Source organism: Protopterus annectens, chromosome 2.part0 (genome assembly GCF_019279795.1).
Source record: "Protopterus annectens isolate FY-2018-M chromosome 2.part0, PAN1.0, whole genome shotgun sequence".
Taxonomy (NCBI): domain Eukaryota; kingdom Metazoa; phylum Chordata; order Ceratodontiformes; family Protopteridae; genus Protopterus; species Protopterus annectens.
In genome coordinates this window covers 1,293,249,207-1,293,268,442 of record NC_056728.1, presented here as the reverse complement: position 1 = coordinate 1,293,268,442, position 19,236 = coordinate 1,293,249,207, and the positions used below count along the sequence as shown (strand labels likewise).

Sequence of the window (19,236 nt, the reverse complement as noted above, 5' to 3'; positions counted from 1 at the left end):
TGGTGGAAAACATACCCATTCATTTATATGTTTAGATTATTGGTGAAGATAAGGTGGAGGGGAGAGAGAGATGTCAGTTAACAAATGTAGATTCTTGCAGTGGTCACAGCTTTAATGATCATTGCTGTACTCATTACTCTACAGATATTATTACAACTATGGGCTTGGGTTGGGCAGTGGTATGTTTGTATACAGTATACTTACAGCCTTCTTATAGCTACTTTATACTTTCTCTTACCTGGAAGACCTGTGGAGGAGATGTTTGTTAATACTACATGACTGTTTCTACCCATATTTACATAGGGTTACATATGTGCACTCATAGTGTGTGTGTATGTGTGTGTGTGTGTGTGTGTGTGTGTGTGTGTGTGTGTGTGTGTGTGTGTGTGTGTGTGCATGTGCGTGTTCTACTGACACACTCTGCCTTGATTTCTATTAGTCACCCTGGTTGTTGTTTAGCAGGGACCAGTAGCTGTGACAGCATGACACATTTGAATATTTCTTGTGGGAGACCACTTGGTGTATGTACTTATCTTGCTGTCATTTGCAGCATTGGGGGTGGACCATGGGTGCTGGACACAGTATAACTACAGCCTTCTTATAGCTACTTTATACCTTCTCTTACCTGGCTGACCCATGGAGAGAATGTTTGTTAATACTACCTGACTGTTTCTACACATTTTTACAAAATCCTAGCTGAAATTATGCATACAGCTTACTACCACTCCTGAGATTCGAACCGTGACTGTTTCTGCTAAAAATATAACAAGTGTGTGTTTCAACAGAGGGAGCGATTGAGAAACTGCTGCCTCTTTTTTGAATGATTTCTTTCTCATTCTCCCTTTGCTGTAAAATCTGACCTTGTAATTACAACATTCTTATACATACATTTCTATACATACCTTTTCACATAGCACAGTGTGGAAAACAGTGATTAACACAACATTACTATTCAGATATCAGATCTTGGTGCATGACATTTGTAATATCAGTTAATCTTGTATGTTATAGAGGCACTAACTTTGTCAGATGAGACTTGATTGTTTATTGCTTTCAGAGCTATAGTTGCTATTCATAACCTGTACACATTTCAAATCATACCATACCAGAATAAACACAACCAGTCCAGGGTTTTCAATTTTATTGACAGGCAGTTACATTTTTATTTATATATAACCTATATGAGACTATTACTGTAATACTGTCTGCTTTATTCAGTACAAACCATACCCATTTTTAATACTGCCAGGGGACATTCTACTCCTTTATATTTATTTGGTATGACTACAAGTTAGATTGTTACTCACCAGCCTCACGATGCAGCCTTTACAATCTGCTGGCATGACCTTCCTGGTTCACAACCCACTCAGCTGGAGCTGTAATGAAGATAGAGAAACATTTATGTATACCTATCCATCACATACACAGGCTGGACTTTGGTAAACAGTTATTGCTATGAATACTTACACATTGCTGGGACATCACCCCTCTGTCGTGCTTCTTGGACCCACTGGTCCAATAGCTCCCTCTACCTCTGCTTCAAGTCAGCATAGTGATGCCGAACCTGCTCACCAGTCCGAGGGGTACCAGTGGCACTGGTGAGATCATGGGTGAGACTTTTCCAGGCCTCTGCTTTGTATTGGGAGCCCTGGTACTGGTCTGGCAGCAGTCTTACATCATGTTTTTTTAGAAGGAGTCCTAGCATGAACTTGGACTCCTATATGCCCCAGCGCTGCACCCGAAAGTGCATGCCCTCTCCAACACCTGCCATACTGCCTACAGTGGGTAGCTACAACCAGTTATGAACTGTATTCCTGCCTGTAAGGTTTAAATATGGCCTATTTCCTGCTCTTTGCCATGATTGGATTGTTTTGAATATGCTGAGCTAAGCTAAGCTACAGGCAAACCTGCTTAGCTAAGGTTGGTAGTGCTTAAAGGGGCAGGTTCAGCACTGCTTACCAATGGGCAAATCCACTTAGCTGGGTTACTCATTGCTTAGCATTCATATTTACGCAATGCTTACACCCAGTCAGCATTGCTTATGTTTTATTTTATGGACTACCACCTGTATGGGATTGATTCATCATTCCTGACATATTATAAATTTGTTTACCTTCCCTGACATCTCCCAATGTGCTTTCATTACATTTGTTCTTGTGTGACTATACTGTATGGGGCTCTTGTGTTTATATGGGGGTTTCGCAACTTTATTATACTGACACCTCACATCTTGGCCTAATACACTACTCCGGTTGAGAAATATAACTTACTTCCTACATAAATATACAAATAAATTAAAATTGTACTGATTTCACATACAAAATGGAAATGGGTTGGAACCATGAATGACTACATGCAAAATGTATGCTCTAACCACTACACTATTGCACTACTGTTTATGTTGGATGTCTATTGCTATTTAACTCATCCCCATGTATGTATTAGACCATGGCAACGTGCCATCATACATGTGCAGGGCGCGTTGTCATGCTGCACGGGAAAGGTCCCTTGCTGAATATGGGGGATTGTCATTTACCTCAGGAAGACTGGTAGCATTTAATCTCAACTGCCATTGCAGGTCTCTATATTCCATCAGGGTTTCCCATATGCTACCCCTTAGGTTCTTTGGGAACTTGTCTAAGGCTGCAAACAAACATCTATTAAAGTTATCACATTTAACAGAATGCCTATATAATGCATTATTTTTATTACTCCTATTGAAGTCATACACATGCTTATATATTCTTTTGTTCCAACAGCTTTCAGTCTTTCCCAAATAGAATGGCTTGCATGTGGTACACCTAGCCAAATAAACCACACCAGCTGTGGTCCATTTACAGCTATCATTAAGCTTAACCAATCTACCAGTCCCACCTAATTTCATATGGTCTCCTTCAAATATATAAGAACATTGATTACAGGAGCAATTTTCTGGTTCCAGAAACTAATTATTTTTTAACAGATTCTTGGGACTTTTGGGGCTGTTTTAATCATGATTTACGTGATGAAAGTTGGTATTGCTTAATGTTGATGTTACTGATCTGTTTGGCTCTATCCCATACCAGGAAGGACTTGAACTATTTTCTGAAACCCTATCACCTTGTAATGATTTAGAAACTGATGAAATTAACATTTTTGCTAGTAATAAGGATATTCTATTAAACAATTATTTCATTTTTTGTGGGTGGGTATTATAAGCTATGCTACCTTAGTGATGCTGGCCTGGAAGCAAACATTTATTTTAATTCTGTTTATGCTCCCTGTTAGACTCTCTGTGTACATAATCGTGATGATATCTGTATTTTATGGAATGATACAATAGAAAAACTGGATGATTTTTTAAATATCTCAAAGATACTACCATCTTTTTGAGAATCACATACAATTTTTCTCTGGATAGGTTAGGTTATTAGGATGTTTCAAAATATAAAAAGAATGGGAGGTCTGAATCTAATGTATTTAGGAAACACACCTCTTCAAATGCCTAACTTCATTTTAATAGTTGTGCATCCTATGGTTCTGAAGAGGTCCCTAGTTAAAGGCATTTTGTTAGGTTAGCAAGAAGGGTTTCTCAGTTTAAGGACTTACAGATAGAATGCCATAAGTAAAAAGAAATGTTTTTGGAAAGAGGTTAACTAGAAAAGTTGGTGGAAAGAACTATGTTTGAGGTTTTGGGAGATAATATTTAAGGCTTTATTAGAATGAGGGCTTATTAGTAATCAGATATCAAATGAATGTAATCAGCATGTAATTAACACATCCCTTACACTAAAGTATCACCCTCTGACAGACCAGGTAAAATATTATTGTGAGGAGCAAATGTATTTTCAAATTTGATCACAACCTGTCCTGTGTGGTAGGTTAGAGGCTGATATTTACATACAAAATGGGCCAAAATATTAAAAATCAATTAGAAAATGCAATAGGAAAATAGAAGAATATGAGATTAATTAGTAGAACCAGAAAGTGTGGATCCTGTAACCAATGTCCTTATATATTTGAAGGAGATCATATGGAATTAGGTTGCACTAGTAGATTAGTAGAGCTCACTGATGGCTGTAATTTTGCCACTGCTGAAATTGTTGATTTGGCCAGGTGTACCACATGCAAGTCATTCTATGTGAAAATACTGAAGGATGTTTGAACAAAAGAACATATGAGCATATGTAAGGCATCAATACAAATAATGAAAATTATGCATTATATAGGTATTCTGAGAGAACTTTAATACATTTTTGTTCACAGCCTTGGAAAAGGTCCTAAAGAACATAGGGAGTTGGCACATGGTAGAATATAGAGAACTACAATGACAATTGAGATGAAATACTACCAGTCTTCTTGAGTTAAATCACAATATTTTAATTACAAGTGTTGTCAAGCTTAGAGCAGCTAAACTGTAATACTAGTTAATATGGTTATTTTATTTAATTATGTAAAGGTACTTCTGTTTTCAATTCTGGCTTTATTTATGCAGGTCTTATGTGCAGACTTGAAAAATGTTGTGTAACATGTATTTATCAGATCTTACTGAGTAATTAACAGTTTTGTGCATTTTTTGAATGATGCCTGTATTAGTACTTGTACTTTTAAACCTTAACTGATTATGTCATATGATTAATTATGCTGTTTATAAATTAATGTTTGTGGGAAACATTATATAGGTTTTGATAAAGTCTGATTGGCTTTGTGGACAAAAGCAGTAAACCTTTTCAGTAAATAGATTTTGAAATATTCTTGGCATGGACATCTGCTTGACTCTGGATGACAAACAGTTTTCTAGTTTTCTTAATAGTTATTTTTCATCACTTTTCTACATTACTAATAGTGGTCAAGAATACCTTAGTATTTAAGTATAGCTTACAAGTCAGTAGGATTACATTCAGGTATCACTGCTGGTACCATCGAGGATCATAGAGCCTTTTGCTGCTTTTTGTAAATCCCGACAAAGACAAGCTCCTTGTATGGGTTTGGAGAGCCTAACTCCATACAGGTGACTTATTTGCATTCTTTCTTTTTTAGACATCCGTGGTTATCCTGGAAGTGACATTCAACAGCTGGACTCAGTTTGTGACACTGTAACAGAAACTAATGCCAACTGTACACAAGAACACCACTTGAATATTCATCTTCTGCATCATGATAATTATTTTTATCTTGATTTTAGAGATGTACACAACATGTTGCTTCCCTCATTTAGTAGTTCATAGTACCATCTAATAGTAAAAACTTTGTTTTCTTATTTTACTGTTGGATGGTGTCTTAAACTACTTATTATTTATTTTTTTAGTTATTGTACTCCCTAATTTACTAGTGACTTTAAACTGCTACTAGATCAGAAGGACCAGCCCTAATCTAACTACAATGTCAATGATACAGTGGTAACTGTACATCTTTTGAAAAACTACAAAGTGCTTATAAACACAATCATTCCAAACTCTCCTTGAGAAACAGCTAAACTTTGAAATTCCCTATCTCAAGGAAACTCTGGAAAGTTTATCTTGGTTAGGGGACATAACTGACATATCAATAACAAAGCTGTGCTTGAACATTGTGGCAAGCAATATACTGATCTCTCATGTTAGTTAAAAGCCTTTTTAAAACATGTTTCTATCCAGAATCATTTTCAGTTTCAAAATCTATTTGTAAATTGTTAGACTAGATAAGTGAAGTGACTGAGACATAGAAGAGTCCGAGGAACTCAAAACATAATATGCATTGTCCAATCAGTATTTAAAGGTATACTTCTCATATTCTGCATCTACCTTTCCTAGAAAGAAATAAAATACAGCAATATTATTATTAATAAATACTCTGTCAGAAATGATAATTTAGAACAGTGTTTCAAAATTTTACAAGCATGATATCTCAGCTTGCCATAGGCTTTACAATAAATTTGAAAACTTTATAAACACAATCCTGTATTTATGCCATTTAAAGTCATCCTTTAACTCCAGAATCATAAAGTATTTGATATGTCTGGTATGTACACTCTCTACACTTTAATGGCTTTACCACTAATGTTTCAATTCAGAACATGGGAGACTGATATGATACAAATGCTGACACAGGGAAAGATGAAAACTCTATTTGAAACTAAAGAATGTTTGCAGGTGGCACAGGAAAAATTGTAGATAATGTAGAAGACCCTTACTTCTTTCTGTGGCTGGTAATCTACAACTACATAAACCATCTAATAACCATCTCCTGCTGGTCTTTATCTGTGCTACTACTCCATTCATCTCATATCCCATTGCCAATCAAAAATGCTAATATTGCTACAGAACAGAGTAAAGGCAGCTTTTAGATGCTGCAAATGTGGGAACTCAGTGGTTTGCTAACACTCAAGTTTTCCCTGAGAACATGTTGCACAGATATCTTGATAGTGGATTGGGTGCAAGTATGCTGATGTCTGTCATTTCTAAAGTATTTTGTGTTATAGCCCACACCAACAACAGAACAGCTATAATCATTAGAGTAGAGATGTGGAGGTTTATGTAAAATACTAAAAGAATAAATGACATGGTGGTCTACATGCGTAACTTCACATCATAACATTTATTACTTGAACTGTAGGCATGATATTTTTGATTTTAGTGCTAAAATCCATTCATGAAAACAAAAACTCTCCCTGTGCAGCTGCTGGAAAACAATTCAGCACATCTTTTTATCTCTCATTGCACTTGGAGAGTCAGTTTCCTTGATTCAATGATTAGAATGTGATTACTATATTTCAGGCTAATTACTCAAATCTGAAACTTGTTGCTATTTAATTTCATACTATAATACTTTAATCCCTCCAGCAATTGAAAAATCTTGTGCCATTTTCTTGCTTGCCATTCCAGCAAGTAATAAATAATCAATATACTATCCAGGCTTTCTACAGTCTGTGTTGTGGCTCTTTAGAACACTTCTACTGTGGATGAAATACCAAAGAGTAGTCTAAGAAATCTATATCTTTCAAGTGGTATAATAAATGTACAATGCTTTGATTTCCCCCTTGTAGGTTGATCTCACAGAAACCACAATTATCTTTCAATGTATTATGCATTGTGTATAGATGACACACCTTCTTCAATTGAAGCAGGACATCTTTTATTAATTTGTTATCTTTGAGTCTGCACAGATTATGACTTTTGTCCTTTTCACTACACTGACCATATTGTTAATCTATTCTATAGCTTCTGACTGCTTTACAGTCACATACAACCTTTCCACTTTTTTGAGCGCCTACTTTACTCTACCTGTTAAAACTACTAATTCTCTTCTAGGCATCTGGAGTTATTTTCATATAATCTTCTGGGAAAGTTTTAACCATTTATTGTGTCACAGTGTTGCATTCATGTCCAGTCACTACCTTAAATTCAATGTATTTACCATTAAGAATGAGCTTTTTAATCCTAAAATTGCCTTCACTATACTTTAGCTTTGTCTTAGTCTGAACTTTTCCTGTCTCTGGATTTCTGCAGTTCTAATAAGCATCGCAGTTTTTTTCTTAGTTTTGGTTTCAGCAACATTTAATTTCTGAGTAACAATCTTATTCTGCTTCTTATACATTCTAGAAAAATTATTTCTGCCACCACATTGCCTACATGTGTTGCTTAAAGGCAAAATATTTATTTCATGCTTATAACTAAAGCAAGTAAAGAAGAGATACTGTTCACAGGTATCTGCACAGCAACTCACACTGCACAGATAAGCTGAGTTGATCTGTCCCAGAGTAATGTGATCAATAGTCTTGCAAAGATTCAAATGGCAGTGGGTCTTAAGAACAGCTAATCTACATGACTATAGATCCTCAATGAAGCAGTTTAAACAACTGCTTAGTTGAGTTATCTACCTTTATCCATAAGGAGGTAATGAAGAGCCTTAGTAAACAGCATACAGGCACACACTCCCTCCAAAAGAGACACACACATAGACAATACAAACAATCACACAGACACACACACACAAACACACATGCACTGACACACACAAACATAAACATAAACACACAACATACATACACAGACATAACCTGCATAATTTACCTACACAAGCAGTCATCTGATAAGGGTGGCTGAATAGAGCAGGCCCACTATAGTTTGCACCTGTGTTTGCCTGAGTCTTCCTTGTCAGATAGTTCAGACCCCCCCCCACACACACACACATACACATGCACCTGCAGTGACACTCAGACATGGATAAAGGCACTCATTCATAGACATGCACATTAACCCAATCAGGTGTTTATATGTCCTGTGTGTTTATATCCTGCATCTGCAATCTAACCATTCAAACCATATCAGCATCAGACAGTGATCATCTAACACCCAGAGATATATACATACATATATACTCTCACACTAATCAGTCATGTACATTCAAGCTTAATAACCATGCAAACATTGTTCCTGTATCCAAAAACACGCTAATACAAAGACATAAACTTGCAGATGCACTCATGCACACAATGCTTACCTGGATTGGCTATATGATCAGAAACTACTCTGCTTCAGCTTTTGCAGTTTATAATGTGGGACTGCATGGGTGTAATGCAGTTAATAACTGTATAGATTAGATGTGGTACTGATGTCTATGAATTGCCATGCTATGCAAGTCTTCTGCACAAAGAAATATACTGGGATGTACAAAAGCCTCATTTACATGCACATTATTAAATCTTCTCTATACAGTAATGCAAATATGTAGTACTGATCAGGGCAATGTATATAAATCAGGAACCCATTGCCTAGTACACAAAGTGGCTTATGTGGCTTTGTGCACTATTCACTTTGTGTATGAATACCACCCAAGGTTTTAATTTCAACCACACAATACTGCTTGGCCACCACTTTGAACACCTCATGATTCTCTGTGTCATGGCTAATAATAATAATAATAATAATAATAATAATAATAATAATAATAATAATATTGTTGTTGTTGTCCTCCCTGTGTTTGAGTCAGTTTCCTCTGGGTGCTCCATTTTCCTCACACATTCCAAAGACATGCAGTAGGTGGATTTTACTCTAGTGTGATTGTGTGTGCGAGTGTGTGTGTGTATGTGTGTGTGTGTGTGTGTGTGTGTGTGTGTGTGTGTGTGTGTGTGTGTGTGTATGTGTGTGTGTGCGTGTGTGTGTGTGTGTGTGTGTGTGTGTGTGTGTGTGTGTGTGTGTGTGTGTGAAAGAACTACAGTGGCAGGGCTGTCCACCTGGTGGTGTAAACCTTGGATCTAGATGATTGTCACTGTTGAAGTGGCACCCTGACCCCATGTGCAAAAATGGGTAAAGGGTTTGTGGATGGATGGATGGAGGGAATAATGTTGTTGTCATTGAATTGTTATTATGACTTTTTCATGTTTGGTTTAATTTTTATCAATGCCCATATTTTGCATACTGCTTCCCCTTCTCCTAACTGATTTAATTGTATGCTAGCACTGTTTAATTGTATGCTAGCAATGTCTGTCACTCTACACAAATGTTCTCCAGGATGGGCTGACACAGACAAACAACTGATGTCAGAGCCATGGGCTAAAACTAAATGCCAAGAAATATATAATATTATCCTTTGCAAAGTCATCCACCCCTGGTAACTATCATATTGACAACACACCCCTTAGAGTTGACCCAGTAGTCAGGGACTTAGGGACACACATAGAAAGTAATCTAGCTTCTAACTATCATGTGTCTACAGTAGTGAGGAAATCATTCTATGTTGCACAACTTATAAACAAAGGTATGGCATCTAAGTCCGAGGAAGTCATTGTTCTACTGTATTCCACATTCATCAGACTTATCATTCAATACAGTGCCCCCTTTAGTATGTACCTAACCAGGCATATCCAACAATTGGAATGTCCACAGAGGTTCCTCACTAAAAGAATGCAGGGTGTAAGTAAAATGTCCTTTGCAGACCACCTCAAAGCCCTTTCCCTGTATTCTGTCTTCTGCAGGCTTTTGAAGGGAGAGCTATGCCTGACATGCATTGCATTGTCATACCCCATTCCGATGGACCTCCTGCATATCCACAAAACAAACAGCACCAGAATTACCTATTCTAAAGACTTAAATCTTGCCTGTGATATAAATAGGACATGCTGGAGAGACAAGTATATATCCCAGAAACTAGCCTGTCTATGGAACAGGCTCCTCATCCATGGGAAGTAGAGTTCCTCCCTAACCCAATTCAAGTGCAACTTGGACAGTTGGATGGGAAACAGGAAATTCATCCCCGGTTTGGCACCTGTGTCTCTAATGGACAAAAGCAACCTGTAAATGGTTCATCTCCCAGGCCCCTGTGTGTAAATGTTTGATTTCTCAAACCCCTGCTTGCATTCATCAAGGGTATCAGAGCTTGTCAGAGGTTTGGGATGCATGGCTAGGCTTGAAAAGGCCATTGTAGTCATTAACCTAGTAAACACCTATGAACCTGTGAACCTATGAACATACTTCCAGGCATAAATTCATACCAGCTTCTGTAAACAGTCTGCCTTTTATTTTGCATATCACTTGTGAATTTATAACGCTGTACTCTGTTCTGCCTCTGATTAATGAATCATGCAATTTACCAGATTCAGACTTATCTTCATTTTTTTCTGGCTTTGTGAATACATATCTATGTCATCCTTTAAATCCTGTTCCCTTTAAAGAATAAATGTTTAAAAAATAGCAACTTTTTTTCTTGGCTCACAATGTTCTTTGCATGTTTGTTATAGTTAACTGTTTAGCTGTCCTTTTCTTCCAGGTTAAATATATTAAATACATATTGACTTCTACATCTGACAGACGTAGAAATATTACACAGTGTATCCACTCTAGTGTCTCTGCAGTTCTACTCAGGGTGAGCTGCAATACCAACTTCTGAATCAGCAGCTGCTGATTTTCGAAGAAATTTACTTACAGTAAAAGAAATGCTGGTAGTTGTAGTAGAATCATCATTTGAATGAATGAGCAATTGCTTGAAACAAATAAAATAGATAAAATGTGGTGGTAGGTCTACTAAATAATCCCATCTTATTTAATCAACATTCTATTATTCAAACCCAAAAGACCTAAAACCTTGAGAGGTTACTAGTGAAAATAGTTTAGCTGTGATGATACGATGCTGGCAATCTTTTAAGTTCTACATTCTCAGCATTGATCATCTATCCAGTGACTACTAATTGGGCTCACTTCTTGGTTCCAGGTGGGGGGGTTATAACAATGAAGTGCAAAATACAACGTTTTAGTGGCTAACTAGGTTTTTGCAAAATCTGCAGGAGGAATAGTATACTGGCAACTTGTCAAGCTGATGCAGCTAATAGCTGTAATGTAACAATCATTTTATGTCTGAAGAGGCTCACTTCTTTATTGTCTGCATGATAGGAACTATGAATGGGTACATGGCATGACACTGATTACCCAATTTCTTAAGAACACCATGCATTAAAGCACAGTGTAATGCCAGATAAATCTTAAACTGTCACAAATAAAAGCACACGTATATATCAGAGACTGCAAAACAGTAAGTCACAGAAAAGTTTCCAACTATACCACAGTCTTCTCACATAAAAATGTTGTTACACATTCCCATCCTACCCCCAAAAATCAAATAAAGCATATAGAAAGTTTATACACTGTGGGAACAAACTTCCCTGCACCCCAAAAACTTAAATATACCAACTCAGAGATTACACAACAGTGGGGAAAAAAGCAAAACTCTAATCTTTGCTGTACCGTGATCCACACATGCCTACCAGAACTCCCATTGAGGGGACAGTTATTCAATTAAACAAGCAGCAGAATCCTAGCTTTGATGAAATAACCATATGACAAACTTAATGGCTCCCCTCTGTAATACACATCTGTATATTGCATTTGTAATTGCATATACATTTGTAAATTTTCAGTAGTAAATGTTAAAGAAAGAGACATGATTGCTATTTGAAGGTTGACTTTTTAATTTTAAGTGTCAAGAAACTGAGGCATTCACTGGGTGACATGTATTGCCCAATAACATTACTCCTGGTATTTAAAGCTATATTGCTCATATTGTATATACAGAGGCCAGTCTGATATTCTGGCCCCTCATTTCTCTCTCTAGACTTTTTCTGAATGTAACCTAAACAAAATCACTGTAATATCAGTTTTCATACTGCTTTTGCAGAATATCATCCAATAACAGATTGGCTACACATGACCTTTCCTGCACTTGTAAAGGCCTGCTGCATCTTCATCTACAGTGAATCTTGAACTTGTACAAGCTTTGTTCTAACCCATTGTATATACTGTCCTGTGGAAGCGTTTAGCAGCAATAATCCATCTCTTAATTCTCCTTTATGCATTTTGCCAGGAAAAGTTAATGTCTTGTACAGAAGCATTTGAAAGTTAAGATCAAGAAAATGTAAGCAATGTTTTTGCACAACTGGCACAAGTAATACTCAACTTACAGCTTTACTAATCTGTGTTTCAAATGCAGATCAGGAGGAAACTGTGCTCCATTTCAAATATCCTGGACTCTGGTTTGATATGCTACCTTAATGTGTCTGTCACTGTTGCTGTCAGTGTCTTACTTCATTGATCAAAACACAAAATAAACAGTCACTTAACTAAAAGCAGCTTACACAACGTATTATCTTCCCTATAGAGAAAAAAAAATGCTGTACAGTAAGGGTACTTATCCATATCCCTGAATATGCTTTTCTTCTCTCTCTCTCTCTCTCTCTCTCTCTGTCTGTCTCTCTGTCTCTCTATCAGTACTAGGTAAATTTCTATCAGAAAGGCCTACCGGCTTTAGACTGTCTTGAACAAGAATTACCAAGAACAGTGCCATCAAACCTTATCTTTGTGCTTAACTGGCTAACCCTAACTAAGCAAGCTACATTATTCAACTGATACCTAAATCTAAAAAACTGTTAAATCTTTGCCACTAACTAATGCTTGCCTTAGCCTTCTTGTTTATTTTGTATTTATTTATTTATTTTTATTTTACATTTGTTAACCGGGCTAGTCCAACTGCATATATTTCCATTTTCAGTGGAGGCCTGGGGAGAAAAGCTCCACAGTATCATTAAAACATTTATAATGTACAAGTATAAGAAGAAAAAAATAATAATCTTGTTGATAAAAATAATGAGCGATCAGTAGTTACAAAGTCATACAATTTAAGTAAACACAGTATTCAGATAGAATTCTTACAGAAATATAAAGAAAAAGTATTTAGTTAAATGTAGATGAGAGCATTTGTCAAGGAGAAATCAGCTAAATATGAAACATAATAAGACTTTCTTACATTAATATATGTGAGGTTGTTTACACTATGTTCATAGTTTAATACATCTGCTATTTGCAACAAAAACTTGAGCCAGTTACCACTGCTTAAGGTAAGTGGAGAGAAAAAGGAGAGGGGAGGCAGTAAAGGGAAAAAGGCAAAAGCGAGAGCAGACAAATTAGAAAGGGTAACAGCAAGGGCAAAGCCAATGTGTTTGAAGATGTTGCTTGAGCCTTTTTGTAAAGAGCGGGAAGGAGGGAAGTGCAGTTACATCTGATGGCAACATGTTCCAATGTTTTCCATCAGTATTTGAAAACAAGGAATCACCTGCCAAGTTATTAGACTTGCTAATGCTAGCTATGAGTTTAGTGGAAGAGCATAAGAAATTGAGGTTTGTATAGGGGGTAATAAGGTTAGAGAGTATCGGTGTGTTGTTAGGTTGGTAGAAAATCTTATGAACAAAAGTAAGTTGGGAAAGTAGCAAGATGTTTTGTAGTTCATGCCAGTCTAGCTGCTGTAAGTTCAGACAATGATGAGTTCTAAAGGGGTTTCCAGTGGCAAATTTGTCAATATTATTATAGGAGTTAGCTAGTTTAGTAAGATTATTTTTCTTTAGGTTAGTAAATATGGGGGAAGCGAGAGAAAAACTGCACAGGACACTAAGGATAATCACAAGGCTTTCTTTAGTTATGTTAGGAACCTGGGTGGTAATTCCCAGATATGCTCAGAATTGGTCCAAAATGACAAAAAATACACCGAACCCACAGACATTGCCAACATCCTAGCTGACAGGTTCAGCAAACTCCCCTCCCCACCAAAAGGGCAAATATCTATCCCAGCAGAGTGCTGCCCCCCTGACATCTCAGATGCTCAGGTAAGAGCCGCCCTCTCCAAAGCAAAAAACACAGCATCAATGGGACCAGACGGTGTCCCGGGCTGCGTCCTACATGAACTCCAAGAAGAGCTAAACCCAAACATAAAACTACTGTTCAATCTCAGCCTTACTACAGGATATGTGCCCAAAGAGTGGCGTACAGCAACAGTGGTCCCGCTCCATAAAGGTGGTGCCTCAATGGATCCTGGAAACTATCGCCCCATAAGCCTGACTAGCTTGGTCTGCAAAGCTATGGAAAGGATCATCATGGACCTCATAAATAAAGATATTGGGGACCTACAAACACTGGATCCTACCCAGTTCGGCTTTGTTAAGGGCAGATCCTGCCTCTTAAACCTGGTTGATTTCTTTGAAACAGTCACCAAGGCCATTGACGAGGGGAAGGTGGTCCACACAGCCTACCTGGACCTCGCAAAAGCCTTCGATACAATACCCCACTCGGGCATTATAGATAAGCTCACCAGCTTAAATATAAACCCCTATATCACTAGATGGATTGCAAATTGGCTCAAGGACAGAACCCACATGGTTAGAAATGCTGGAGCCATGTCAGACTCCAAACCAGTTACAAGTGGTGTCCCACAAGGCTCAGTCCTGGGACCTCTCTTGTTCGGTATATATTTCTCGGAGGTACAGGCCAACACGGAAGGACTGTGGCTGACCAAGTTCGCAGATGACTGCAAACTGGGCGCCATAATCGACTCTCCAGCCGACACAAGCATCCTCCAAAAGGGCCTCATAGAAACAGACAACTGGTGCCAGAGCCATGGCCTCAAGCTAAATGCCAAAAAGTGTATAGTCATCCCCTTTGGCAAAAACAAAGTGCCCACAAATTACCACATAGGTGGTAATCCATTAAGTACAGAAGAAGTAATTAGGGACCTGGGGAGCCAAGTTGATAGCAATCTCTCATTTGACAACCACGTGGCCAAAGTGGTTAGAAAAACATTTTATATAGCCCACCTAATCATGAAGGGATTCACATCTAGATCAGGGACGCCATCGTGCCTCTTTACTCATCCCTCATCAGGCCCATAATTGAGTACAATGCCCCTTTTGGGATGTACCTTACCAGACACCTGCAGCAACTGGAAAGACCCCAAAAGTACCTCACCAAGAGGATCAAAGGGCTCAAACAGATGCCATATGCTGCCCGGTTAAAGAAACTCCAGCTCTACTCAGTGGCATACCGCCTGTTCAGAGGCGATCTGTGCCTGACGTATAAAGCCATGTCCAACCTGGAATTAATGGACATGCTGCACCTCAGAAAATCCAAATCCCATCGAGCTACACGCTCGAGAGACTTGAACCTCAGCACTGAAATAAATAGGACATGCTAGAGGGACAGATTCATAACCCAGAGGCTCCCTTCACTCTGGAATAAAATCCCAGGCCAGGTTAGGCAGAGTCCCTCATTGACTCTCTTCAAGAGGAATCTTGATGAGTGGATGGGAGATCGTAGGTTTACCCCGGGTATCACTTCTGTGTCACTGTTAGACAGAGGCACAGTATACTAACCTCGAAAAAGGGCATAGCAAAATAAATTTAAAATGGGTGGTGAAAGCCAAACACATTCTGGCTAGGCTTATAAATGCCCTAGGGCAGATAGCCTAGTATGAACCTATGAACCTATAAGCATAGAGAAGAGTGGAGACTAGATGGGAGTGGGCAATGGTAGTTCTGGCTATAGGGGTTAAGTAGTTCTGGCTATAGGGGTTAAGAAGGGTTTTATTTTATACAGGGAGCCCAATTTTCTATTTACACTTTTTATTGTGTTGTTTATATGATTGTCAAATGTTAGGTTGTTGTCAATTATGTTGGTAGAGTCAGGGTTTATAATAGTGCCATTATTTGACTTGATAGAGAAATTGATTGGGGGGACTTACTGTTTGGTGAGAAGAGTAAGAGTAAGAGCTTGTTTTTTTTTGCATTCAAAAGGAGGCAACGTTTTAAGAACCATTCCTCGACTAAGTTAAATACTGTCTGGGTTAGGGATTGTAGTTCAGATATGGAGTTGGCAGAACATATGAGCGTGGAGTCATCTGCATATTGTATACAGGTAGCTTGAGGGATTTCTAAGTGAAGGTTGTTGATGAACACTGAGAATAGAAGTGGACCAAGAATAGAGCCCTGAGGGACTCCAAGGGAGACTGGCAGGTGGGGAGATAGTTTATTCTCTCAGATGACTGCTTGTTGCCTATTGTTAAGGTAGGACTTAAACCAGAGAACAGCCTTAGAGTCAAGAGCAAGGGATTCAAGAGTTTTTAGGAGTATGGGGTGGTTGACCATGTCAAAGGCCTTTGACAGATCAATAAAGAGTGCTGATGAGAGGATGTTGTTATTTTGTTTTTTATTGATGGATTCGGTGAAGGATAGGAGGGCTGTGGTGGTACTATGAAATGGCCTAAAACCATGCTGACAGTTGGCTAGTTTATTATGTTGGATAAAGTGGGTAATTAGTTGCTGGTGAATGCATTTTTCCATAATTTTTGCTAATGGTGATAAGAGAGCAATAGGCCTATAGTTGGAATAATCGTTGGATTTGCCACCTTTATGTAAAGGGATAATGTGGGAGATTTTCCAGATATCCGGGACAATTCCTTCATTTATACTTCTGTTTATAATGATGGATACAGGATAAGCAACTGCTTATGCTGTTGTTCTGTGGTTACTCTAGACACTTTCACTCCTCAGGACATTGTTTTCTTCCATCCATTCCCATCATAGAAATCCAACAAAATCTCCTCCATCATTAGACATGAACTTTGAAATAAAACACCATATACAATGAAATCCCTCACATTTCTTTAAGTTTGTGAGTAGACTGACAGCTAAATTTTACCAAGCTATACAGCAGTGATGCCACTTGCTTCGTATGTAGCACCCCCTTGTTTACGCATGTAAAGCTATACCAGTTGGTGTGACTGAAACATCACTGACAAAGCAATGGATACAAATGAAGCTGTCTGTCTAACTATAACTGGTGTTGTTTACACATGTATTGATTGTTCTGCATCAGTAAAATCTCTTTTATTATGGTATACATATGCATTTGTCGATTCTACCTTCTTGTTGTACTGGCTCTCAGCCAGTGGACCAATTAAATTAATACATTTACTTCTATATTACTGTTATGCATTATTAACAGCAGATATATTTCTCGGTAATATTTATGTTATTTGTTCATTTTTAGATGGAAAGCTTCTTTGAGCTGTATCCAGAAGCGGGAGCAGGAGAAATGCCAAGAAAACAAGCACATGAAACACTAAAAAATAACATTGAATGGGTACATATGAACAGGAAAGAAATACAAGACTGGCTAGATACTGTTGTTATAACATAGGAAAAATGTCATTCATAGCACTCACAGACTGCTCTTTTCTTACTTATTTGGAGGTTTGCCAGGTCTTTGTCATACATTTGTTAAAAATAAGGATGATATAATTCCATAGCTTAATTGTTAATACTACTGAAGCATTTGTAAGGATACTTAGCAGGAATTATTCTCTCTATAAAAACAAAACAAAAAAATCAGAAGCCATACCTATGTAAACATTATGTCTTCTGATTTCAGCCATCCAACCATATTGCATTAAAATGTCTAAACGAGAATGCTTAATTTTAGATTAGAAAACACGAAGCATAACATCATTTGTGCTGTGCAAATCTGACTAATATTCTTTCACTCACATTGTGAACTGTCATGAATCAAGAAAAAAAAAAAAACAAATACCAGCATTTTATATATGTACAGCAGAATGGTGCCAGAATAATTTGTTTACATTTTACTTACTTGGATTAGCATTTATAATGAATGTCAACATGCTGCAAATAACTGTCACTTATATGTCTTTGGCGTTTTCATTTGCTAAAACTTTCTACTGGTACTGTTGTTTACTTAAGCAAGTCATAGAGCATTAGAAATGATTCACTAAAATAGTATTTTATTAAATAAACACAATGTACCTTGCTTTTAATGTATTATTTATTTGATTACTAAAGCCAAAGAATACTGCACACAGTTAACCATGTACTAAATATAAAACAGAAACCCACAGTATTGTACTGTACTGTCAGTTATATGTAACCTATAGCATATTGCAGATTGACTTTCCAAAGTGCACCTTTTACAGATATTTTAACTCTTAAATATTGTTATGGTTTCAAGATGTTTATCAGGAGCACATTTTAAACAGCAGAAAACAGAATAGCCAAAAACAGCTGTAACATTCACTGGAGGCAAAGTTTGGTCAAAATAAAAAAAGGTGCAGAATAGTACAAGATGAAGCAATCTGGTGTAGACGTTTGTTTACATTATCTGTGAATGTTGATATTGTATATGTTGCATGCTTTTTCAGTTCTCCCTCATGGCCTGGCTGTACAATCAAGCACGGATGAGTATGTAGTCTAAACAATTGTCATAATGAACTGTTTCTCACACAAGACAATCTTCCAAAATGTCAAGTTAATAAAATGCTGTTTTCCCTGCTATATATCTGACCTGTCTAGATGATTTTTTTAATCATATTCTGATGTTAAAGCTCTTTATAATCAAAGCATTTTGAAATATCTGAACCTGCTCGGTATTATTTATGTTACCAGTGCATAATGTCTGACATTCCATGTTGATTTATACCTAATATTATGCGTACACTTGCTTTTCACTGAAGTTTACAACTGATGTTGCAAATGTGTTTGTAATTACTTACTATAAATGTTCACAGATTTCTTTTTACAAATGTAGATCTTCTCCCTGTGTACCCTCAGATAACTCAACTCTGCTCAGAAGTGGATAACACATTTAACAAGGTAAATGAATAGATAGATAGATAGATAGATAGATAGATAGATAGATAGATAGATAGATAGATAGATAGGAAGGTAGATGGGACAGAGAGACAGATGTACAGACATAGATATTGGTAGGCATGTACATTTGTTAATTACTGAAATGAGAGTTATAAGCTAAAACACTGCACTTAACTACACCAGGGCTCTGGCACTTGCACAGGATTAAGGATATGAGCTGTGAATGAGCTTCTTCCTGCAGTCTAGTCCAGACTTAGATTCTGTAAGACTGCATTTGCCTACTATATGACAGTTAGCAAATG

At 37.4% G+C, this 19,236-nt stretch overlaps 1 protein-coding gene across 2 annotated transcripts in view; it reads left to right on the top strand.

Moving 5' to 3' along the window:
• LOC122793449 (glutamyl aminopeptidase) overlaps positions 1–18,616 on the top strand; it is a 792,963-nt gene extending 774,347 nt beyond the window's left edge. For both annotated transcript variants that reach the window (XM_044061461.1, XM_044061462.1), the window contains exon 21: positions 17,319–18,616. In XM_044061461.1, coding sequence (XP_043917396.1) covers positions 17,319–17,468 — 150 coding nt within the window. In that variant the 3' untranslated portion in view covers positions 17,469–18,616. The remainder of the gene's footprint in view (positions 1–17,318) is intronic.
• Positions 18,617–19,236: the final 620 nt, after the last annotated feature.